The sequence below is a fragment of the Humulus lupulus genome, chromosome 4, assembly GCF_963169125.1.
Source record: "Humulus lupulus chromosome 4, drHumLupu1.1, whole genome shotgun sequence".
NCBI classification, from domain to species: domain Eukaryota; kingdom Viridiplantae; phylum Streptophyta; class Magnoliopsida; order Rosales; family Cannabaceae; genus Humulus; species Humulus lupulus.
In genome coordinates this window covers 17,876,466-17,901,420 of record NC_084796.1, presented here as the reverse complement: position 1 = coordinate 17,901,420, position 24,955 = coordinate 17,876,466, and the positions used below count along the sequence as shown (strand labels likewise).

Below are 24,955 nucleotides of genomic sequence, written 5' to 3'. Positions count from 1 at the left end.
AGAATTCTTGGGTAGTCTTAACCCCATGCTTCCTGAGGCTACTCCACAGAGGCGTGCGATACCTAACTTCTGCAGTTAGGGCCATCATTTTGCCTTCATCTCCCACTGTTTTGGCTCCAGCGGCTGCCCGCATAAAACGCTGGACGTAATCCTTCAGTGGCTCTCCTTCTTGCTGGCATATCTCAACCAGCTGGTTGGCCTCAGTTGGGTGCACATGACCCACATAGAATTTTCCGTAAAACTCCTTTACGAACATCTCCCAAGATACAATACTTGCAGGAGGGAATTTAAAAAACCACTCCTGTGCAGCATCAAAAAGTGTTGCAGGAAAGATCCTGCACTGAGTGTCTTCGGACACTTTCTGAATGTCCATTTGTATCTCAAACTTGTTGACATGAGATACCAGGTCACCATACCCGTCAAAGTTTGAAAGTGTGGGCATTTTAAACTTGCTAGGAGTTTCTACCACAGCTATCCTCTGAACGAAAGGAGTGCCCCTTCTCCTATCGTACTCGATGTGAGACGTCCTTCCCCCGACCAGCTGTTGCACTGCTTGGTTCAGAGCATCTCTATGGGCTTGCACGGCTTCAGGAATTGTTGGGGCTTCAGCTGCTGGGGGATGTATTCATCGTGCCGTTCTCGGCAGTCGTTGAGTACATCCCTTAAGTCCTCGTCTCTTCGTCACTGCTCGCTTGCTCCGAGACGGTTAAAGATGTTATTTTGACTGGGCTGCCCCCCAGCGTTACGTCTCTCTTGTTGGTCTTCTCTAGGTGGTGGGCTTCTGCCTCCACCTCTCTCTTCATTTCTCCAACCGGCATTACCTCTGCCTGATTCGGCCTCATTGTAACCATGGCCATCTCTGAACCTAGATTGGCTATGGTGGGCCGACTGTCCCCTTGGTTACCTCCTCGGTCTGGAACTTCACGAGCGTTAGGGGGAGGCCTGCGCTAGTCGGTAGGTCCCCGTGCATTATCTTGTCGTGGGGGGCCTCTGACCGTAGAGCTTATCTTTGAGTTACTTCTGTTGCCAGAAGGACGCTGTCCCCTGCTCAGTGGGTTCGGCTCATCACTCCCATGGCGCCTAGGACTACGGGGTTGCTGCCCGGCCCTATTCTGCCTTGGCTGCGGGGGATTGCCTCGACCAGCCTAGGATGGAGGTTGCATCTCAGGATCCCTTGGTGGGACATCATCCTGAGGCATTGGTGGCTGCTCGGGCCTTTGAGGGCTCATCGACTGGATCGGAGGGCTAGGATTGGGACCCCTTTGGGGTGACCCATTCGAGGGTTGATCAGGTTGTGAGGCAGGTGCAACCTGATTCCTTGCCAACTGCAGGGCTGCTTCGAGGGCTGCCATGGCCTCCCTCTGATGACGGTCCATCTTCGCCTGTCTTTCACTTAGCTCTTGGCGCTGACGCTCTATCTCTCGCTGCTGCCGCGCCATAATCTCCGCAGCACTTTCTTGACTGGCCCTCAGATTGGCCAATTCATCTTGCAATACCCCGAGGGTATTTCTCAGCATCTTGGAGTCTAGTTCCTCCTCATCAAATTCCAAGTGTGGCTCATTTTCAGCCATGTTTGGGGGAGGAGGTGGTTGAGATAGTGCAGCGCCAACCGCCTGCCCAGTCTTCTTTGTTGTTTTCGCCATTAATGCTTCAACAATCTTGTATCAAGCTCTCAATGAAAGCATCAGAATGTTGACCCTCGAATCGGTCAACTAACACGGAGTCAAATGTTTGATGTGATGTAAAGTGTTGAAATGGATCTAATGGAAAAAACAGTAAACGACACACAAAGTTATAGTGGTTCAGCCCCAAGAACTGGTAATGACCTACGTCCACTTAAGCTATTATTGATATCAGTTCTCAAAGGAGTGATCAAAAAACTAGGGTTCTCTGAGTTTCACAGACCTAAGAGAGATGAATAATACAGTTGCAAGATAATAGCCCTAATTCTCCTTGTAAAGCATAAACTTAAATCAGCCAAAAGTCTCTTCCTTGAGCTATTTCTATCTATTTATAGGCTCAAGGAGGATTACATGAATCAGTTACAGATATTATTTCCTAAATAATCGGATCATCGTGGATCATGGGAGATAATCTCGGATATGATTCCAATTGTACAAAATTATCTCTAAATATATGGAGTATGCGACCAGACTGGTCGTATACAAGCTTCAAATGTTTCATCAGGGGGATCTCACTGGTCAATGGTCGAACGAGCCTTTTGCCAAGTGTCAGCCACGTGTTAAAAAAGTCTGTCACGTCACCCATGCCTACTTTTTGGATAACATAATTAAATAATCTTTATTTAATTAATATATAATTTAAATTTAAAACTGATTAGATATTTACATTTAATTATTTATTTAAATCATATTTAAAAGGAATAATTAAATAACTAATTAAACAAAAATATTTGAAATTCAAAATTCAAATCACAGGGATTAAATCCCTGGTATAGGCACTACACACTATACAATACAGTGTGTGTCACCCAAGCCTGCATCAGGTTTCCCTGATTTTCTCATTTGTTTGTTTAATCAATCTTTAAGACAATATATTTATCATAAATATCAGTTAATTCAAAATTAACCTTATCATAAAATATCAGTTTTAAATTAAATAAATAAATATCATATTATAAATAAGATATTTATTATTCTCTCTCTTTATATAAATCCAAACAAGATTAATATTAATTTTAACCTATAGTTTTTTAAAATAAATACTATATAGTTAAATAATTAATTAATTCACAATTAATCAATCATCCATAATTATCACATAATTCTTTTCTTGCCCTGGAAAATTAATTCCTTTGCAATTTAGTCCTTTCTCTTTATATTAATTTTTCTTTTGACATCCTTACCCTTGACAGTGTAGGACAGAAGTGATCTAGGGACCATGGACCTATAATACGAAACTCTAATAAACTAGATTATTAATTAAACTATTTAATCTAATAATCTTATTTGTTAATTCCATGATTACTCCACTAAAAATATGGAATTTCACTCTTAGAATTTATAGAATTATATTTACAGAGTTTTCTCTAGTAGTCCATCGATATAATCAATACATGTAGTTTTGTCCTCCATTATTGGTTCGTTAATTAGAGCTGGTCAAAATTACTGTTTTACCCTTCTAATTACCTCTTGATCCTTAAGTACCAATTCACTAGCGAATAATTAATCTATAATCTAATTATTGATTTGAGCTCAATAACTGTTCAATTCCATAATCAACCCTCATGGGAACCAATATTCGATCCATTAGGAAAGCATGGATTCCATTATTGTAATTCATGTTCCTAGCCATCCATGATATTGAATCTCCAAAACAAAAGTCATTAGCCTCATTATTCTAAGAAACTTTAACGAGTGAATCAAAAGATCCAATAAACATAAACAGGAGTTCATGAATACTCAGGATTTAGCCTACAAATGATCATCTATTATGATAAGAATTAAATCTTTACGTCAAACGACAAGTTTATAAAGATAATTAATTCTCATCAGTCCTGTCATATATAATCTCTATTATATACAGCTCATTTACTAAGATGTCTATCCACATCGGTAATCTAAATCTAGATTACTTGCATCTCGTATGCTTTGCAAACTACACTACTAACCATTCATTAAAGATTCCTTACTTTAATATGTTACTGTCTATTTTATTCATTATATATGATCTTAATTCTCTCGTACTAATACAAGATCATATTCTCATGAATGAATAGGGAATTTTTTTGATATTATTATAACATTAAAATATAATAAAATTGTACTTTTATTTAAAACCAATAAAATGTATTTACATGCTTTTAGGACATTAATCCTAACAGCTCAAACTCGAGCGTTGGCATCCTGACAGCTTGTTAGGAACTCCCACTGGGGAGCTCAGAGGTGGTTGTAGTAGTGTCTGATGCGAGTTAGGGCATCTGACCCCAACTGAGCTCCTGAGGCACCATTCGCATTGTTGACCACGAACTCAGGCTCGTAGTGGCGACAGTGAACTTGTGATCTCAGATTGGAGTGTGGGAGGGGCGAGTTTTCTTCACTAGTCTAAGATCTTGGCTCAAAGGAGGAGGAGGAACAATAACCTCCGGAAGCACTGGTGGAATGGTGGCAGGGCCCAAAGATTCGGCTGGCCCCAAGGCCACATCGGCAGCATCATCCTTTCTCGCGACCTTGGAGGCACGAGCACCCTTGGAGGACTGTAGTGTCCCAGAATTTTACTTAGCTAGATAGTAGTAGTAGTTTGTAGTATGTTAGATTCTATGGATTTTGGTTCAAGCCGAGACTTAGTTGGAAACTCATAGCAACAGTTGTGGATTTTATAAGTTTAACCTATAGTTTAGAAATATTAATTATAACATAAGGTTTGATTAATATTGCTGGTCCTAGAAATATAATTTATTATAACCTAAGGTTTAGATAGAATTAATAAGAGCATGACACTTGTCATAATCATGTTTATTAAGGATTTAAGTATTTTTTATGAATAGTTTAAATAAAAGAAAGATCTAGAAGCTCTAGAACATTCTAGAAACTGTTAGGATCGCGTTTAGACTTAGTCAAAGTTGTTTTATCAATTCAAAATATGATGAAAACGTGCAAATACGTGTTTGATATATCAACGTATGCTGATATATGGCAGCTATAGGGGCCGATATATCGCCTACGGGAGATACGGAAAACACGTTGACTTCGCACGAACGAACAAACAGGGCTCGGGAAAATAGTCTAGGCGATATATTGCCCATGGTGCATCATTTTTTAATCTTGAGGATTTTTAATTTTAAAAATAGTCTTAACCACTTGGACCTGCCTTTGAACGATTTTGACTGAGTTTTGGGCGTCTGTTGAAAAAAAATTCAAATCTTTTTCATTTTATATTCATTTATTTATTCAAATTAAAAAGGGATTAGTTTCACTCCTTGAACTCTATAAATAAGACCTAGTACTCAGCCATTTTCTTCATTCTTCAAGCATTCTTTAGAGCCTCCAAGTTGCTAAGGTTACTATAGAGAGAAACACTTGGGTTTTGGCGTTAAAAGCTTTATCATTCTAAGCTTTTCTAAACACTTGGGAAGTAAGATATAGAGTGATTTCAGTATCAAGGTATAGATCAAGTCATAAGATCATTCAAGGTATTCTTATCCTTAAGTTCAATTCTTCATGGTTCTTTAGTTTTCTTTTATTTCCTTTTAGATCCTAACTCTTGTTTATGATTCTTGATTAGGTGTTTAAGTTTCTTGAAACTTAAGATTCTTTTCGGTAAGTTTCTACTCGGATGGTTTAGTTTTCTTTTTCATCTATTTTCTTTCGAAACTCACCATTTTTACTGTTGGTTTTAGGAGTGTTCCAAATCATGTTCTTATCTCCATATCCCGGTTTTTGGTAAGGAGAATAGGATAGATTATATGTTTTTGTTATGATATGTTTTATGCTATAATATGTATATGTATAAATATGCTTTGTAGTCCTTGGGCATATGACTTGCTTAGATAGCAAGCCCCAAGAATATGTTTTGTAGTCCTTGGGCATATGACTTGCTTAGATAGCAAGCCCCAAGAATATGTTTTGTAGTCGCTTGGGCATATGACTTGCTTAGATAGCTAGCCCCAAGAATTTTTATCATTTTCATGGTTTAGAGTTATGATTTACCCTACCTCGATTAGTAGACAGAGGACCTGGATGGGTTATCATATACTAGCATGTGATCTAACCTACCTCGATTAGTAGACAGAGGACCTAGATGGTTTTATCACATGCCATGTTAATGAGTTAATGACCATTAATGTTGTAGTCCTATATGATATACGTTTTTATAGTCATATGTTTTATAGTATATGTTTATGATTTATGATTTATGTGTTAGTAGATTTTCCTTGCTGGGCATTAGGCTCATTCCATTATTTTTAGCTTGATGCAGGAAAATGAATATGGAAGGCGGAAAGATTCATGGCAGCTTGGCTTGTGTGTTAAGGATGAATGGATTGAATGGACTGTGTGAACGATCGAGGATGTCGTTATTTTTAAGTCTTTTGAATTATGTTTCTTTTGTAATTTCGCACCTAGTTTTTTTTTAAATAATTGATATAAGTTTATTGTTTATGTATTAAACAATGGGTACCCATACCGTATTTTATATTTCATATTTTACTTTGTATTTTGCACAATATTTATTTTGGAGTTTTAAATAAAGTTATGTTATTTCTTATGTATGTTTCCCAAAATAGTAGCTATGTCTAGTAGTTTTAATGGTCCAAGGTCTTAGAAATAGTTGGGTCATTACAAGGACACTCATTGGCACTTGGATCCCTTAGACGCAGTGGCTGGCTGAGATGTTGTTGAGGTCCGAGTCCATCTCGTCTGAAAAAAGGAAGATAAACATTTGTACTTAATCATGTTTGTGAAAATTATGAATGTACTTCTAAATAAAGAAACCTAACTGGAAGATTCTCTTGGGCTCAAACTCAGAGTCCAAGGTATTCCTACATCTTCAGATGATTCTATGGGAGTTCCTTCTCGATAAGTTGGGGGCAACCTTGATAAATCCTTATAATCATTAGTTCCATGCTGGATAGCTATCCCTTCCCAAACCTCCTTTACACTATACATAGTTTGGAATTGATCAAACCAGCTATCATCCCTGTGTACTTTAAAGCCTACACTTAACCATATCATAAAATTGTTCTGGGGATCGTAAAAAAGAACTACGACATTGGGTTCTTGTTTTAAAAGGGCAGGAGACCATATTGACATATCGAGTACAACTTTACCTCCATCAGTCGAGCTTGGAGATGCCTCGTCCTGAGCTTTAGTCCCCAAGCCTGAAGGTTCGATTAATCATGGAATAGAGGCTCGAGTGTTTGAGCTCGAATGTTTCTTTTTGGAGGACAGTTTGGTGGAGGGATAGGGACATCTTCCCATCTCGCATACTTACATGTCCTAGCATCGTCTGTAGATTTTCCTTCACCAAGGAAACTGCAAATGTAACGACCCAAAATGCTAATAGGCTTTAGAGCCTTGATTAGCGTGCCAGAAGGGCATAATTGGATATGTATGAGATTATGTGATTTAAATGTGTGACTACGTGGCATGCATGACTTATATGATGATGTGATTATACTATATGCATGTTTATGAGCATTAGATATGCATGTGGGCTCTTCACTGTTTATAAGGGCATATTTGTAATTTTGGCCCGTTAAGGGCATAAATGTGATTATATGTGATAAATGGTTGAGACCACATTATTATGTGGATATATTTGTAGTACACGGCTCGAGGCGATCCTAGAGAGTGGAGGTAGTAGCGGCTCGGGTTTAATACTCGGCTCGGGGAGCCTAGGGGTATCTTGGGAATTTAGAGAATATTTTGGGATTTGTTGAATAATGAATAAGTATTTGGTAATTATTTGGACACGTCGGGATTAATTGAGAATTGGTAGGATGACTTGAGGTAGTAGCGGGAATCGGGAAAATGACTGTTTTACCCATGGAAATCATATAGAGGGCTGAGTTAGTTCAAGGGGTAAATTAGTCATTTTAGAGTTAAGAGATCAACTCAGTGGGAAGTCTAGACTTAGCCAAAAACCACCAACGTCTACTCAGTTCTAAGCTCACTCTCTCTCTCTCTCTCTCTCTCTCTCTCTCTCCCTCTCACAAAAAACGTTCACCCTTTCCCTCTCTAGAACTCAAGAGGAAACTCTGAAATTTGGAGGAGAAAAGCCAGGGATTCAAGCTGGAAATTTAATTGAAGATAGCTGGGAAATTAAAGCTAGGGTTAGTCCAAGTGCTTGTTGAGGATTTAAACTACAAACTGAGGTAAGGTTTTAAAGTCCCAATCTGCTGAATTATTGTTGAATTTAGAGCTTGCATGAATTATGGGTTTCGACTGATTTTGGGTGTTTGATGGGTGTAAGAAATTTGTTATAGGTTCGTTATGATGGTTGAGATATAAGGATAAGTTTTGTTGGGTTCAATCATGAGATTGGCTGAGGATTGGGGTTGAATTTTAAGGTTTAGGCTCGAGAGAAACGCAGGAAAAAGGCTGGATTTTCTGGGTTTAGGAAATTGGGTCGTGCCCCTGTTCTTCAAGCGTCGCGGCCCGCGTGCTTGAAGAGGCTGAGATGCCTCTGATTCGCCAGGCGCAAGTTACGGCCCGTGTCCTCCTGCAGGGAGGGCTGGGTCTCTGTCTAAGGGGCGGGTCGCGACCCTTTAGGGCAAGTCGCAACCCTAAATGGAAAATAAAGGGAGCTTAGGATTTTAGGCTCGAGGAAGCACGGGGTTTCAAACCTAAGCGCTCAGGACGAATTCTACTACCCGGTTTAGTAGAATTTGAGGTCTTAGAGGCTAGTATTTATTTCCAAAACATTTAATTAGATTATAATTTGATAAGTTATCCATCATTGCTTGTGACTAGGATTATCGTTAAGGCTCAGGACTAAGGATTGTGCTCGGGACCGTTCTTTATTTATCGCTCTGGATTCGAGGTAATAAAACTGCACCCATGTGGTTGTGAACAGGATTGAGTTTCTCTGTAATTGAACATATGTATTATGTGATTATATGGTTGTTATGTGTTATAGGAAAGTACAGCCTAAGGGTGCCGAGGCTGATAATAAGCGTACTGAATGCTGCTCGGCCTAAGCGAGTCAGGATCAGCTAGATAAACAGAGGGCTCGGCCTAAGGGCGCCGACACCTGAACAGTTGTATTACTGATTGAGATGTATGCTTGAAAATACATGTTTACCGTTGTTTAGCTTAAGGCTTGTACTCTGCTGAATAATTGAATTATTTGGGTTAAAGTTGATTGTATGCTATTGTTGTTACATGTGTTTGATGTTTATGGTTTTCTTGATGGGCCTTGGCTCACGGGTGCTACGTGGTGCAGGTAAGAGCAAAGGGAAACTGGACCAACCATGAGTTGGAGAGCTCTGGGGGTGGAGTGTACATCGTCAGCTGCTCAACCACCACGGCCGTGGGAAAGTTATAGGAATAGAGCTCTAAATTGTATTTTGCCGTTAAACTGGCTTTTGTTGTATCAGCTTTTGAGAGTTGTATTTACCACATAAACCCTGTTTTTGGGATCCCATGTATTAAACATTTGTTTTGATGAAAATTAATCATTTATGATCAAAATCTTTTAACCCTAACCTGTTAGTGGCTTTAGAATCACATTTATGTTCAAATGACTTGATTAGCAAGTCTTGCATTATTTAAAAATACACAGTGTAACGGTCTTGGTTATCTAGGGCGTTACAGCAAAGGCAAAGCTTGTCCTCGTGAAAGAGGTAGTTTAGGGACCGTTTTCGATACGGGAGCTTCAAAATTTCCTCCCGGTGGTCCTTCATATCCTTAGTAGGCTTTGTGCGGTTATAGTTGGCTACACAAATAACTTGAAAGAGCATTTCGAGCTCGAAATAAAAGAATTCAAAAGGAAAACTGTGAGAGAATACTTATGGATTCTCTTGAATTAATAAAATATGGACGGCTCGAGCCCATTCGTCGAAAAGCATATGGTCTTGATGTTCGGGGGGTGGTTAGGTTTGTCCTTGAACAACCTCTTCTCCCTTGGATAGCTCGACATATAATAGAAGACATCCCCATCTTGAACTTGGGTAGGTTTTCTTTTCAGGCAAAAGAGATATAGAATCTCATGTGCCAAAGGTGTTGGGTTTTATGCCCTTATAAAACCATGTCGGACATGTAACACGATTTCATATTATCAATAAAAGTAGTAGAAATCATTTAGTTTGACAACCATGTTGCTTGCTTGTTTTATTACATGATTATTGAAATAATACAAACATTTATAAAATCTCGAACATATGGATAGTTACAATTATGGTGACTAGGTCATAGTGGATTATAGTTGTAATTATATGTTCAAAAGAATGAGTCCTAAGATTAGATTAGTGCATTGGATTTTCACTGATTAGGCAATCTACGATATGATCTACTTACACATTCGGGGTGTGATGTCTTGTCCAAGGCATTGACCAAGTAGATAAGATCGGATGTCTTTGGTTACATCGGACTAGGACCGATATTGATTATTGATTGATAAATAAGTATCGTTGTTATCAAATATAATCAATGTCACAACATTGACCATAGGTTAAGTCGATCTTAATTATGAATGATAATATTCTGCTAATTATATTTTTTTAAATCTTTTGACTTGTTCGTTACCAGCTTACCCTACAGTCTAGCCCATACTTACATCTTAGAGATTTATTAGTGTAATTGAGTGAGAGTATTATTCATAGATATGAAATCTATAACTTCTTTATGAGAAGTGAAAAAATGATTTCCTTAATTACTTTGTTCAAAAGGTTAAATGATTGAGATCTCATTTATGTGATTAAGTTCATAGAAATATCATTTATAAGGAACTTAGTGGGAGTTAAGGATAAAATACTAATGAGGGGTAAAACGGTAATTTGCACCCATCTCGTTAGTAAGTCATCGATAGAGGATTGACTGACTGTAATGTGTTATAACAATGGATAATGTATTTATGGTTTGGAAACTATGAATTCAAGAGTTCAATTCCGAGTCTATAGTGGAGTCACAAGGAATTAATAAGGTAGTGAAATTATTCGTAAATAAATTCACGGAAACTTGTTGGAGCTTGATTTCATGGATCCATGGTCCCCGCATCACCTTTGAGTAAATCATCTAGAATGTCTCAATTAATTTATTTAATTATCAATTAGGATTTTTAAAGTTGACTAGGTCAATTTTTGGAAAATTTACAGAGATATGAGATTTAGATAATAAAAGAGAATCTTTGGGTAAATTTATTAATATTGATAAATCAGTGTCAATATAAATAAATAATATTAAATCAAGTTTCAAATTATAATTATTTAATTTGAATAAGGAATTAATTAATTAATTATAAATAAATAAAATGTTGAATTTAGGCCAAATTGGGATTTAAATTCAAAACAAAGAGATTGGGCCCAAGTCCATTTATGACAGCCCAAGGCTTTTATTTTTTGTTTATTATTTTTAATTAATTTAAATTTAAATTTTAATAAAGCCCATGAAGTTGCCTATATAAGGAATATGATATATGGGGTTTTCATAAAGAAATGAGTTTCGGTTGATTGGTAAGTGAAAACCTAGACAATCTAACCTTTCTTGGCCACTCTCTCTTTTTCTTCTCTTCTAGATCTCTATCTCATGTGTTGAGAACCATCCCACACTAGTTCTATGTTGATCAAAGGCTTGGTGAGGAAGATTGAGTTGTTAATCTAGTTTAATCTCTTGATAATACTCTGCTACAAAAAGGAATCAAGGGTTAGAGAGATTGAAGGATGGAGTTGTTCCAGTTCCGCTGCGTAATGTAAGTTTTTACTTTACTATGTATTTGTATCAATTTCATAGGAGCATGTTCTAGGAATTTGCATTTTTGTTTGATAATATGTAAATTGCATGAAAATAAATCAAGATCCAGCAATAAGTATTTCTTACAAAGGGTCCATCCCACTTCTCCTCGTGATATAGCTACCTCAGCGCTGCTAGGACCCTATACGAATTGGACTGGAGCTAGGAGGGGGCGATACTGACAAAGTTGGTTAACTTCCTGAAGTACTCTTTTAGGGGCAGGAGCACCCCAACTCGCATATGCTCACGACTCCAGGCCACGAGCTTAACTTTTCTCTCCGGGTTTTCCTCACCTGGAGTAAAACACAACTCCTTTACTCGGATTCGGGGGGTCGACACACCAACTTGACGAACAACTTTAATGCGTGACGAGACAAGGTTTCCAATATCTTTCTCGTGGATGTGATGGAGCTTTGGTAGTGTTAAGCCTCAAAGAAAGATCTCTCTGAGGCGGGGATAGAAGAAACCTCGGGATTGACAGTGTGGTTGGTTGGCTCGAAAAGCTCTCAATAATTTTGAAGGAGAGCCTGCCTGAGGAAAATGCTATTTTAACCCTATAGTTGGGATTTAGTGGGATTGGATGAATCTTGAGGTCTAGATCAGGATACACGACAAACCGTAGTATCCTTATATTTCCTTCTTCAACTTCGGTAATTTGACATCGGAAGTGAGCTCGAATGTATTCACGTTCGAGGCGCTCCTCGTGTTCCCAAATTAACGGTTGATTTCGAGTAAACGAAGATTCAATTCGAGGAGACAGTGGGTGGTATTGCAAGCTCAAGCCCCACCAATTCTCTAAAGACTGCATCATCTAACAAGAAAGAAAAGGGTGAGGGCCCATTACTTAGAAAGAATGGAAAGAAAATATCTTGATAACTTGAGCTCGCAAGCTCGAGATAACGAGATGGAATAATTTGAGATTGAGGCTCGAAATAGCGAGGCTATTCGTATGCCATAACTGAGTTGTTATAAGCTCGGGGCATTAAAAGTGATCCCACGTGGAGAGCTTCCAAATTGGGCTATCACGATTTTCTAGGAAGAGGATCATTTTATGTGCATTAAAACCCTAGTCCGAAACCCCATTTCTTGTACTACACGAAACCTATAACCTATCAGACCATAACCTAAAAAAAAGATGCCATGTTTACCAATCTTTACCTATAATTTTCCTAAGTCAACACTTTTTATTCATCAAAATTACCACCCATACAAACCAAAAGTCCTCTTTTTCAGTAAGGATTTCAAGAACATCTCAAGAATAGGAAAAAAATTTCTCATGCATGGAACTAAAATTACGTTATTCATAGAAAATAGAGATATAAAAACTTACACACGGGAATGAAGAAATCTTCGATTGAAGGATCAAAAGCAAGAAAGATCCTATACAAACGTGTGGAGACTGCTCTATTTTTTCGGCTTGGAGAACATACGAGAATTTGGAGCTCTGGTTCTTTTTTCTTTTCTGAAGGTGAGAGAATGAAAATGATAATGATGAAGATGAAAGGGGGTTTAAATAGGCAAGATGTGGCATTCAGGGGAGAATTTTGGCCCTTGAAATGGATTAAAACGTGATCTGATGGATCTCATTTAATCTTGAAAACAAGCGGCGAGAAAGGGCGTTGAAAAGACGTGTACAAAAAGAGAGTACTCAAGTACTCTCAGAATCCAGTCTCACATTGACATGTGTCCACACTCGAGTGTGGTAGGTGGGCACGTTTCTCGAAAGTGAAGTTCAAAAGTTTCCTTCTCACAGGGCTCAAAAAGACACTTTTAAGGGGGCAAAATGTTACACCAAAATTTCAAGAATAAATAAAATATCATCGAAATGTAGGCTCGCAAGAGATAAGCTTGGAATTAGCAAGTATTCAATATGATACTTGAACAAATAACCATGAAGTTCCAAGGTGTCACGTTAGAGATGCTCGCACATGAATTAGAAGTTCAAAAGAAGAAGTCTCCTCCGAAAGGTGAGTTTGAAAGGCTAATAAGATAAGGAGGTGGCGATAACTGGAATGTTGAGCTCGAGATTGTGTGCCAGCTCGAAAGCGCGTTGAGGTTGCAAACAGGCATGGATGCGCGTTTAGGTGATACACGAAGATGTTGTTAGGAAATCCCTATTTATGTGGGATTGGTTAAAACCGTGTACAATCGACCTTATTTTAATGGATCTTTTTATTTAATAATGCATTTAATTTGTATTGTTCAAGTATTCATTTGGATTTAAATTTGAGTATTATAGTGTAGCTTCCCTAAAATTAAGGGAGGATATTTTGATGTACCAGATCTATAAATAGCCTGGATTTAGTCATTTGGGGACACGCTCAATTCTTTGATACAAAATCTCTGTGAAATTGCTCTGAAAGCTTTAACACAGCTAGATCAATAAAAGTGACTCATGGACTAGATAGATTTAACTATCGAACCACGTAAAAATCTCTATTCTTCTTTTCATTCTATATTATACATTTGCTTAATCGCTCTTGTTTTTAGTTGGCGAAAAACGTCGTCAACACCTTGTATTGTAATCGATTTAATTAATTATATTTATCAATGAGCATTGGTCTTTTATAAAAAAAATAATAAATAAATAAATAAAAATCACTTAATAATGGGAGCAAAATAGAAAATTAAGTAAAAAAAAATACAAAACAAAATAGATTCATCTTTTATTAGCTTTAACTATTTTCTTTAGATTTTACAATTATTTATTAACAGTTTTTAATGTTAATTATCTTTCTCATTTATTTTTATAACTATTTTTTTAGAACTAAATGTGAGTTATTAATAAATACTAAGTATAAGCAATGTCTAATACATGTTTACTTAGTTTTATTTAAAAATTATTATATTTTTTAATTATTATTTAAATTTTAAATAGATAAACAGTGTCATATATTATAAAAGATTGACAGAAACAATATGAAAAATATTAATCCAAAACAATATTGTCTATAGTCTTAAAAGAAATAAATAATATCATAATTTTTATTAAAAAATATCCTTAAACCAAGAATCATTTATAATATTTAAAATATGATACATTCTAGTTTTAAAGTAAATGATTTGATGTTGTTTATTAGTTTTAAATTTATTGTTCATAATAATTTAAAATTTGGTATTTTTTATGTTTTGATTTATATATTATACATGGTAATTTTAATTTTAAATTTAAATAATTTTTTTCTAATTTTCTTTTAGAAAAAATATGCAATATAATAAAATATTAAGAAATTCTAAATTAAAAGTATGAATTTAAAAAGTTTATTTTATCAAATTTTAATTATTTAATTAAAAAAATTTAAAGCGAACAAAAATTTATGTATAAATATATATTATTAAATTAATGGCTAGAACAATTCAAATAAGTAATTTCTCATTAAAAAACTAAAAGACAAAATAAGAAATATGTATATTTAGGTTTTATTTCACTATTACATATATATTTAGATAAACAAAATATATTAAATGGCAAAATAAATAATTAATAAAAGAAAGAAAAAAATAAATAAATTTAAGCACATAAATATTTTTTTTTATAGTTTTTAAAACATAATTGATAGAGTAATTTAAATACTTTAATATAAAATTTTAAAATATATGATGAGAAATTATTATGACTTATTTATTATTTTTTAATTTATTTCTCTTATTTAGATGACTTTAAAACTAATCGTATTAGAAAATAATAAAAATAATGTTAAAATATAAAATATATAGCTTGTAATTTTTTAGTATTATAATATTACCTATGGCTAATATCACTTAGTTTATTAATTTGACATATAATCGTCAAGTGTCTACTCTCTTATTAATTATATATATAAATATATATACCAGGTAAAAGTAATGTTACTATTAAAATTTTAAATATTGTCTATAATTTTAATAAAAATTAGTTCACTATTTTTTAAAAAAATATATATATATATATAATAGAATAAATTATAGTCTTATAGTATATATAAATATTTATATCAATAATTTTTATATATATGACATCTAAACACAACGTTGTCATAAATATATATTTACATGGCTACACATATATATAAAATACAATAATATTTAAAAATAAATTAATAATAGAAATCAAATAAGAATAAAAAAATCATAGTGTGCACAATACTATACATGCATCAACTATTTTTAATTTCTAATATATATCGTAATGTCCTTTGGTGAATTTAATTAAGAAAAAAAGTTCCAATCACTTGATAAAAATTAAACTATCACACAAATTTATAAGATAAAAAAATGATATATATGTATTTATTATTTTTAAATAAATATGATTTAATTATTTAAATTATCATAAAATATCTTATTTTAATTAATTAATTTTTATTTAAGTTAATGTTTGTTCTAGTTTATTAATTTGACAGTCGTAACAAAATATTATATATTATATGTTTAATATAATATTAATAGAAGAGATATATATTTTCTTAATTGATCAATTTTTGTGCTTCAATTAATATTTATGAAGTTTATAATATCAATTCTTAATTTTGATTATCCGTCCTACCTAATTATATTTTCTGAATATTGCTACAACAATTGTTTAACTTACAAAGAACAATTAGTCATTTTGTCATCTTATTTTTGCTAGTAGTATGTATTTGCTACTGGACTTTCTTTTAACATTGTCTTTAAATACTTCTTAAATAACAAAATTAATATTCTTTTACCCCTAATTACTTCTCTTAAATGTTCACATACACATTTTTAAAGTTTAGAACTTGAAAACATACAAAAACATATATTAAACATAAGGTATGTTTTGCATTTTCTATTTTTTTTCTTCAAGATTTACATTTCCCAAATGTGTGTGTACACATCTCGAATGTGTAGATCTTGAAAAAATACCAAAAATTAAAAATAAAAATCACCACAAACGGACACCCGAGTGAAAAATTACGTATCTTGCAAGAATTGCATCGAGCACCATTGAACCACCATCGAGCAACATCAATTTTTTCATGAAAATCTTGATTTTGAAGGCTCTATCAAGCTGGCATCGAGCACCATCGAACCACCATTGAACCACGTTAATTTTCTACAGAATTCAAAGTTTTCGATCTGAAAAAAAATTGCAAAAAAAACCTAAAAATCATACCCAGATCTGTTCAAAATGTAGTATTTTAGTGTCCTAAATGAGGAATACTTGCCGTTACATTGGGTTCTCTTATATTTTACCTTACCTGTAGATTTTCTTTTCTAGAAAGAGTTGAGAGGAATGAGTTGAGGGAGAGAGAAGCAGGGCCGGCTCTGAAAAAAAGTGGGCCTAAGACGGTTTTAATAAATTTGAAAAAAATGGACCCTTTTGTATATGTAATTTTTTTATGTAATTTTAAATAAAATTAAACTAATATTTAGTAATATAAATACATTCCAAACCAATAAATCATTACATAAACTTATAAATTTCAATATATTACTTAAATATTATACGTCTTGCATTTTTAGATGCAAAAGTATTAATTAAATTTGCATAATCAAGTTTTGCTACTATATCCTTTTCAATGGATAACATAGTTAAACCACTTAATCTTTCTTGAGACATGGTTGAACGGAAATAAGGTTTGATCAAGGTCAATTTGGAAAAACTCCTTTCTGCATGGGCAACAGTGACCGGAATAGTTAGAAAAATCCTATAAACAATTGAAGCATTTGGATAACTGCCATCCACTTCTTTTATATAGCTCAACACATCGATAGCTCTTTTGGTAAACTTTGACGCAACATATATAACTCTTGGTATAGGTCATCATTGTCAAGATCTGAAATCTCACCATGCTTCATTAAGTTTGTAAGATTGATACAAAAATTCTTCAAAGAGTCATCATCTGCAGACTTTAATTTCTCAAAATCAAACAATAGTCCGAAATTCTCCTCGAAATTCTGAAATTGTTCGAACCTATTTGAACAATAATTATTTTTATTAGTTATTATGGTAGGAATAGTGAAAGAAAATTTTAAATAAAACACCATAAAAGTATGCATACCTGGTTTTAAATGATGAAATAGCTTGATCAATTATGTAAAGAAAATAATCAATTTTAAATGACTCTGCTGCTGATTGTGTCACCTCCTCATTGACACTTTCATCAAACTGCTTTTTCCTGTAAACTTTTCGTTTCTCCATAAATACAGGTTCAACTTCCATCATACTTGCAATCTCAGTAGCTTTAGTCAAAGCCTCCTCAAAACCAGTTTCTCTATATTTTTGAAGAAATGAAAGTAGAATCTTTAACTCTTTGATAGCAACATCAATTTGCATATCTTCACTTTGCAGGATCTTGCTAGCAGTATTAACAGCAAACAACAAATCATACCAAATAACCATGCTCACCAAGAACTCAAAATTCTGAATATTATATGTTGCTAAAGTTTCAGCATCACTTTTTGTTTTGGCATCTTCATTGCTTTCTGCCAAGTAATTTAAAGCTTCTTTTATTTGTGGAGCTTGGAATCTTATTGCTTTAACACTGTCAACATGAATTTCCCAACGTGTTTCTGATAATGGCTTAACAGTGAGACCAGGCACATGATCTCTAAATATTTTCCATCTTTTTGTAGAAGCTGAAAATAATGAGTATATTCGTTGTACCACACCAAAAAAAGACACAGCCTTGGGACAACAATGAGCCATATCAGAAAGTAAAAGATTTAGAGAATGGCAGGCACAAGGAGTGTAAAATGCTCTAGGATTCATTTCAAGTAGCCTAGTTTGTACACCTTTATTCTTTCCTCTCATATTAGATCCATTGTCATATCCTTGTCCTCTTATATTATCAACATCAAGTCCAAGAATATTCAACGCATCTAAAAGTTCATTAAGCAAACCAAGCCCTGATGTGTCATGAACTTTTATTAATTCTAGAAAATACTCATCAACAAATATTGGACTTTCTAAAACATTCACACATCTTAAAACAAGAGACATCTGTTCATCATTACTTGCATCTGGAGTACAATCTAGTATGACTGAAAAATATTTTGCTTCTTTAATTCTACTAATTATGGAGCTTTTCACCTCAGTTGCCAGTAGTTGTATCATTTCATTTTGAATCTTGTGACTCAAATAATGATAATGAGTCTCACCTCTTAAAATGCGACGAACATGTTCTTGCATAGTTGAATCAAATTCAGCAAGTAATTCTATAATTTGTAAGAAATTCCCATTGTTTTTCTCATATAGTTTTTCACAATCTCCTCGAAATGCCAAATTATTTTGCCCAAGTCTTTTCACAATAGCAAGAATTCTCTCTAACACTTGTTTCCAATGTTTTTTCTCTTGATTAACTTGTTCTTCTAAACTTGCATCAATTGTTAACTTCATTTTCAGTTGTTTTTCTAATTCCACCCAACTAGCAATTGACTCAATGTGTTGTGTACTTCGTTCATGACTTTTTAGTCGTTCAGAAATATTATGCCAGTCATTAAAACCTCCCTCAGCTAAAAAACCCACAAGATGCTTCTTTGTTGCAAACAATTTACAACAAAAACAAAATACTTTATCTAAAGAAACTGAATATATCAACCACTTCCTATCTTGTTTCTCTCCATTTGGTAATTCTCTAATATAATGCCATGAAGAAAAATTCCTACCAGAAGCATCCCTAGTAAACTCTTCCTTAATGACTCTTTTTGGACCTCTTTCAACTATAAAGTTTGTCATATTAATATGACCAATCCTATCCCAATTTCCTGGATCATCAATATCAAAAGGAAAGTTGAATACATCACTTGAAGTTTTCTCATTCTCATTCACTGTTTGATTCAGTTATTCATTTTCATTGACATCACTTGAAGTTTTCTCATTCTCATTAAATGTTCGATTCAATTCTTCATTTTCATTCACATCACTTGAACTTTTCTCATTCTCATTACTTTCAATATCAAATTGATTCTCAATGTCATTCTCATTCACTACAAAATTGTCTGCATTATTTGTATTAAAATACTTATTAAGATAACCAACCTGACTTTTTTGCAAGAGTTTCTTCCTTAATTTCTCCTTTCTTTTTTGGGCTCCTGATTTGTATTTGTAATTTCTAATAGGACCCTATAAAAATTGCAAACAAAATTAATGATATGAGTACAATAATATAGCAAAACTATAAAAAAAAAATTAAAAAAAAATTGCAAGACACAAGTCACATAACTTTATAAATCAAATGAGACCAATAAAAAGGTTTTTTTTTTTTTTTGCCAATGGTGACCTTATTTTTTTGTGTGAATGTGAATCAATGGTGATAAAAAAAATATGTGTATGATAAGTAAATAATTATTAATTTTAAATAAACATAACAATTAAATTAATAAAAAGTAATAAAAGATTAACTTTGAAAGCTTACCATTACAATACAAGAAGAATAGATTGCTTTTTTCTTTTAATATTGTATATTAATATGATGATTGATGAGTGATGAGAATTGAAGAGGATAGTTGGTAAAATTGTAAATTATAATGGTGGTTTTGGAGAGACTAGAGTATAGAGAGGAGAGAGAACTCTTAGGGTTAGGGAAGGTAGGTGGGAAAAATTGAAATGGGAGTTTGATTTTTTTTTTTTTTTTTTGAAAGGATGTGAATTGAGAGTGAGATTGTGAGAGAGAAGGACGAGAGAGAGAGAGAGAGAGCCAAAGAGACTTTTTAGCTTTCCTTTTTTTTTTCTTTGAATTGCCTCACACGTTTTGGTCCAGTTGGACCACTATATTTATATTTATTTAAACTAATTGGGCCGGCTAGGAAGGAAAGGCTGCTGGGCCTTATTTAAAAATTTTTTTCTTGAACACTAGCTGGGAAAGGGAAAGGCTGCTGGGCGGGCTTTATTTAAATTTTTTTTTTCTTTGAACACACTTAAAAGTTTTAATAATATTTTTGGGCCCTGGGTAGGGGTGGGCCCTAGGCACGGGCCTAGCCCGCCTATGCCCAGGGCCGGCCCTGGAGAGAAGGAAGAAAAAAGAAGAAGTTGATGAAAAAAATTATGGAAGATATATTTTGGGTACCATAAAAAAACTGACATTTTTTTAAATAATTTAAATGGCTAGCATTTTTTTTTAATTAAATTCATCCTTAGGCATAAAAACTCAAATGTACCTTGTTCACTTACAAATTGTTTAATTTACAAATTGATAAAATTAAAAATAAAGAAAAATGTTACAACCTCCACCTTTTGTCTTTTATTCTTTCTCTCGTAGACAGTCACGCCGCCGGTCCTAAGCAGCTCACGGAGAGAGTGGCGCCAGCCTAAGCAGTAAGCAGAGTAAGCTTCGCTCTCTCTTAGCTTCTCTCTTCACTCACTTCTCACAGTCAGCCGCTTCGAATCCGTGCGCTATCTCTCAAGAGCGGGCTCAATCTCTGACTCACTCGATCAACTGTTGCTCACCGGACTCGTGGATTCTCATATCTTCGACCATCATTGTACTTGCTCCCTTTCTCCCACTGGTAAGGATATATATATATATATAATCTGGTCTGGAAACTAATGCTTGGATTGATTGGATGAATGGTTTTTTTGTTTTTTGTTTGTTTTGGAATCAGTATTCCTGCGTAGAACTAGATTCTCTGTAAATGGTAGATAAAGGTTTGTTTTATCTAGCAAGCAATGAAAAAAAACAGTCTGAGATATACTGCTTTCTGGTCGTATATGGAATATTTATATATATAAATATATATACAGCATTGCTGATAATTTTAGGAGTTCATTGTCTCTAGTTGAAATATCACTATAAATTTATAATATAATATTTCAATATTCCTAGAAAAAGTTCATTTTTGTGTCAGTCCCACCGACCGTAACCTGTGAAGGTTTATGGAGATTTCGGATAGGACTATTCAATTTCATAACATAGTGTGAAATCCCACTCTATTTCAACAGCCAAAGAGTGCGGACTAGACTGGACCGGGCAAGAACTGTGATGTTGGTTTTCAAGCTACTTTGAAGATGGAGGGGGCGACAAAGGAAATTTACTTTGAAGAAGAAAGTGATGATGAGAGATATAGTAAAGATTCTAATGACGATGTTGATGATGATGAAGAATATTGCTATGCTTCTGTACCAGTCTCCAAGTTGCAGCCTAGGTAAATACTATCTCAATCTCTTATTTAGCTTTTCTATTTTGTGTTATTTTTACATAATTAATTAAAAATACGAAGAAGGATCTGTTTTATTTATTAATTAATGGTTTCAGGAAAGTTTTATCAAAGGGTCGTTGGATTAAAAAGATGGGGATGGCTGAGGTTGAAGTTCAAAAGGGTCCAATTTGGAGGACAACAGGCATAGTCCGTTGTGGCAAAATCTATTGCTTAATTGAAGAAGTTTTGTGAGTGATATTCTAATTTTACTTTGAATTTTCCTTTATTTTTTTTAGTTATAGAATTAATGAACATTTATTTTCTTTTTGAAGACAAAGAAGCGACCCAGTACCTTAAAATTATTCATTATTGATTATATTAGTTCTCATTCAAAAATGTTTTTGTTACTTCGAGTTAAAGGTCTGAAATTGAGTTTTAGCAGAAAGAGAAGTGTAGAATTCTAATCAATCAATGCTATTATTCATTTATTTATTTTTGTTGTTTATGAGTATGCCCTTTTAACTTCCATATTGAGATGAATAATTAGTAAATCATGTTTTTTTTAAAAGGTTTATGGCCGAATTGGGGGCTTTCCTTCTGATGGATGATGCTGGTGCCAGTATCTCTATGGAGGAGATGTATATGATTTTTTCAGACGAAAAGAATGGATGTTCTTGGGAGCATTTTCAGGCCTACAGGCAACTGAAGTCTCTTGGTTACATTGTGGGGCGATACGGTATCCCATGGTCTCTAAAACATGTCAAGAGCAATACTGAATCTTTTTCTTCTCAGTGCTCTTCAGAAAATGCAGTGGACTTGAAATCAGAAGACGAATTCTCTGTTCTAGGAATGTTTAGTAGGCTGCAGATTGACGAAGTTAAACCAGTATTTGATGTTTATCTCCCAAATACCAAGTTTAGAAAGTCTTCACCTGGTGCTCCAAGCTTTGTGCTCTGCTTTGCTAGGTATCTTGTTTAAATAAATTCTTATAAGATGCGTGAGCTTTAATTTGTTGCTAATAGATGTTTTTTTACTCTTGTTATGATGATTTTTTTTATCTTTTTGTGTATGTTATGATATTATTCAGTGGATTTACTTATTATATGCTCAAATTACATGTTTCAATCATTACAAGTTCCATTTAGAACAAGAAAAAATACCGAGTAATTTTATGTCTTTTCCTTTTTTGAATTACTTAGAGACTGGCCCCCTTTGGTTGTAATTTGAGAAGATATCTGATTGAGATTTGTTCTCTATCAAAGACAGAAATCTGGTAATAAGCTGAAATTCCTCTCTTATTACTATGAAAACTCAAAGAACAAATCAATTCCCAAACTTTCGAGAGGATTGGCCTCTCCAATAGAATTCCTAGGATAAGTGTATGGAAAGTGGGCCTAACAACATCTAATAACCTTCTGTATTTTCCTCTCTATTACCTTTAAAATACACTTGTTTCTTATAAAAGAAATAAAAAAAAAGAAGACAATTTTGTGGTTAGACATCTGCCAATAGTAAAAGTCTCTGGAACAGTTTTCGCACCATCTTGTGCTAATACTTAAACTTAATATCTATTTGACCTCTGCCTTAATGTTGCTGTATTGGTTCACTGTTTAGACTTATATTTTCCATTTGTGAATAATTGCTTAGTGTATTTTCTTTTCTTTAGTGGCTATCCGCCATCCAAAGCGACACTTCAACTCATGGAGAGAAAGTGCGGAGGAATTCCTTTGAAGTTTTGTCATGTGGAGCAAGGACGAGTGAGTTTCTTTTCGTTTGACAAAGTGGAGCTTCCTATCCTACCTTGATATGCAGCTCTATTCTGGTTTAGTATTAGATGCAAAGGAAACAGATATGAAGACATTTTCAACAAATCTGAGCATAATTTGGTTTCTAGTTTCTTCAGCATAACTCTTTGGTGAACTCCTCATAGGATTGATTGGTAAGTCATGCCCCCGTTTGGTTGGAGTAGATGAAAGGAAAATAAATATTGGTATTGGAATAATTGCTGTACACAATTTTCATATCTGTTAAAGATGATCATGAATATATAATCACCCATCTTTGGTGGACTCTTCATAAGAAATTCTCAATTATGGCCCCATTTAGGAAAGGATTTAAAAAATGGAGCAATTCTATTGTTTGGATAGGAAGCACAAATCCTTTTGTTGTATACCAATTCTATTCTTCTGTATTTTGTTTTATCATCTAATCTAACTGCCCTTTAAAGCATTTCCATCTGATACTAGAAGACTTGCCTATAATTTCAATTTATCATTGATGCTTCACCATCATCAGCCAGCGACATTTCGCCAGCACTCCTCCGACGAAGCTCCATTAAGTATGCCTCTCCAGTCTCCATCTGCACTCTGCAGGCAACCAGTCATTCAGTGCTATACAAGGTTAGTTTCAGCAATAATACAAATTTACTTAGTTGAAACGTTATGTAGTAAATAATTTTTGATGTGCTATGTGTTTTCTGTTTTGGATTGTTAGACCTTCCTATTTAAAATGAAATAATTTAAAACTAAAGAAAAAGAATGTCACAATAAAGCTCATTTTTTAGTTATTTTGGTGTATATGAGAGCAGTTTTTTTTTTTTTTTGGAGAGCAAGATCTGAGGATTTCATTCAAGAATGAATCAAGAACTAATACATTATAATGACTATCAGATTAGCCAAAATAACAAATCACTACTCCAATGAGCAAGCAAATGGTAACAAAGAGCAAAGACCGGTATACACAATGGCCTTCTTTTGTTCTGCATTTATTGAGCTTATGAACTATTCATCTTCTCGGAAAAACACTAACGCTGATCTTTGTTGGACACTGATTCTTCTACAACCACAGCAGTTGGAATAACGTTCCAAAATGAGTACATTTTTTTTCATACATACGGAATCAGTTTTGATTTTCTAATGAGAAGTGGCCAAATAAAAGTGATTGTTCTGATGATAAAAAGAGCAAACTGAAATTGTTGTCAGATGAGGAACCAAGGCACAAATTCAAGTGAAGTGATTTATTAGAAGCATGTCTAAAGTAGGGTTTAATTTTTGTAACAATACTATTGTTTTAGCACAACAATTTTTTCCCCTCTCCAATGCAATGCTAAAAATTATATTAAAATTAATATATAGCATAACAATAAATATTAATAAATTTTTATAGCAATACTATTTGTATATTCGCTTTTTTAAAACTTAATTCTAATAATATTCATTGTGCCTATGGAGCAATATTGACATTTACAAGTCTTGTTTGGTTTGGTAACATTTTTGCTTTTAATTTTTCTAATACAGAAGTAGAGGTTTTTTTTTCTTTAATTTTTAATATTTGAAAATAAAAATGTGTTTGGTAGCAATGTTTTATTTTTTAAAAATAAACATGTTTGTAATTTTACTGATAGTTTTAAAAGAAAAAAAAATAGAATAAAATTTACAAAAAAAATAATTTTAAAAATTTGTTGGAGG

General features: G+C 34.0%; 2 protein-coding genes across 4 annotated transcripts; one reads left to right on the top strand and one right to left on the bottom strand.

The window, feature by feature from the left end:
• Positions 1 to 17,111: 17,111 nt before the first annotated feature.
• LOC133831950 (uncharacterized) lies at positions 17,112 to 20,830 on the bottom strand. Its single transcript, XM_062262352.1, has 4 exons — positions 20,800 to 20,830; positions 19,218 to 19,352; positions 17,414 to 19,118; positions 17,112 to 17,325 (listed from the first exon to the last, which is right to left on the bottom strand). The coding sequence occupies exons 1-4, from the start codon at positions 20,828 to 20,830 to the stop codon at positions 17,112 to 17,114; spliced, it is 2,085 nt and encodes a 694-aa protein (XP_062118336.1).
• Positions 20,532 to 24,653, top strand: LOC133830086 (uncharacterized). 3 transcript variants are annotated; one of them, XR_009891913.1, is made up of 7 exons: positions 20,532 to 20,858; positions 21,292 to 21,494; positions 21,605 to 21,736; positions 22,058 to 22,453; positions 23,155 to 23,427; positions 23,784 to 23,887; positions 24,158 to 24,653. XR_009891913.1 is itself a non-coding variant. In XM_062259997.1 (5 exons), exons 2-5 carry the CDS (start codon positions 21,358 to 21,360, stop codon positions 23,291 to 23,293), a joined length of 804 nt encoding a protein of 267 aa, XP_062115981.1. In that variant the 5' UTR covers positions 20,532 to 20,858; positions 21,292 to 21,357; the 3' UTR covers positions 23,294 to 23,974. The 3 variants fall into 3 exon arrangements, 1 of the variants encoding a protein (XP_062115981.1); XR_009891914.1 differs by lacking the exon at positions 24,158 to 24,653 and having other exon boundaries at positions 23,784 to 23,974; XM_062259997.1 differs by lacking the exon at positions 24,158 to 24,653 and having other exon boundaries at positions 23,155 to 23,974.
• Positions 24,654 to 24,955: the final 302 nt, after the last annotated feature.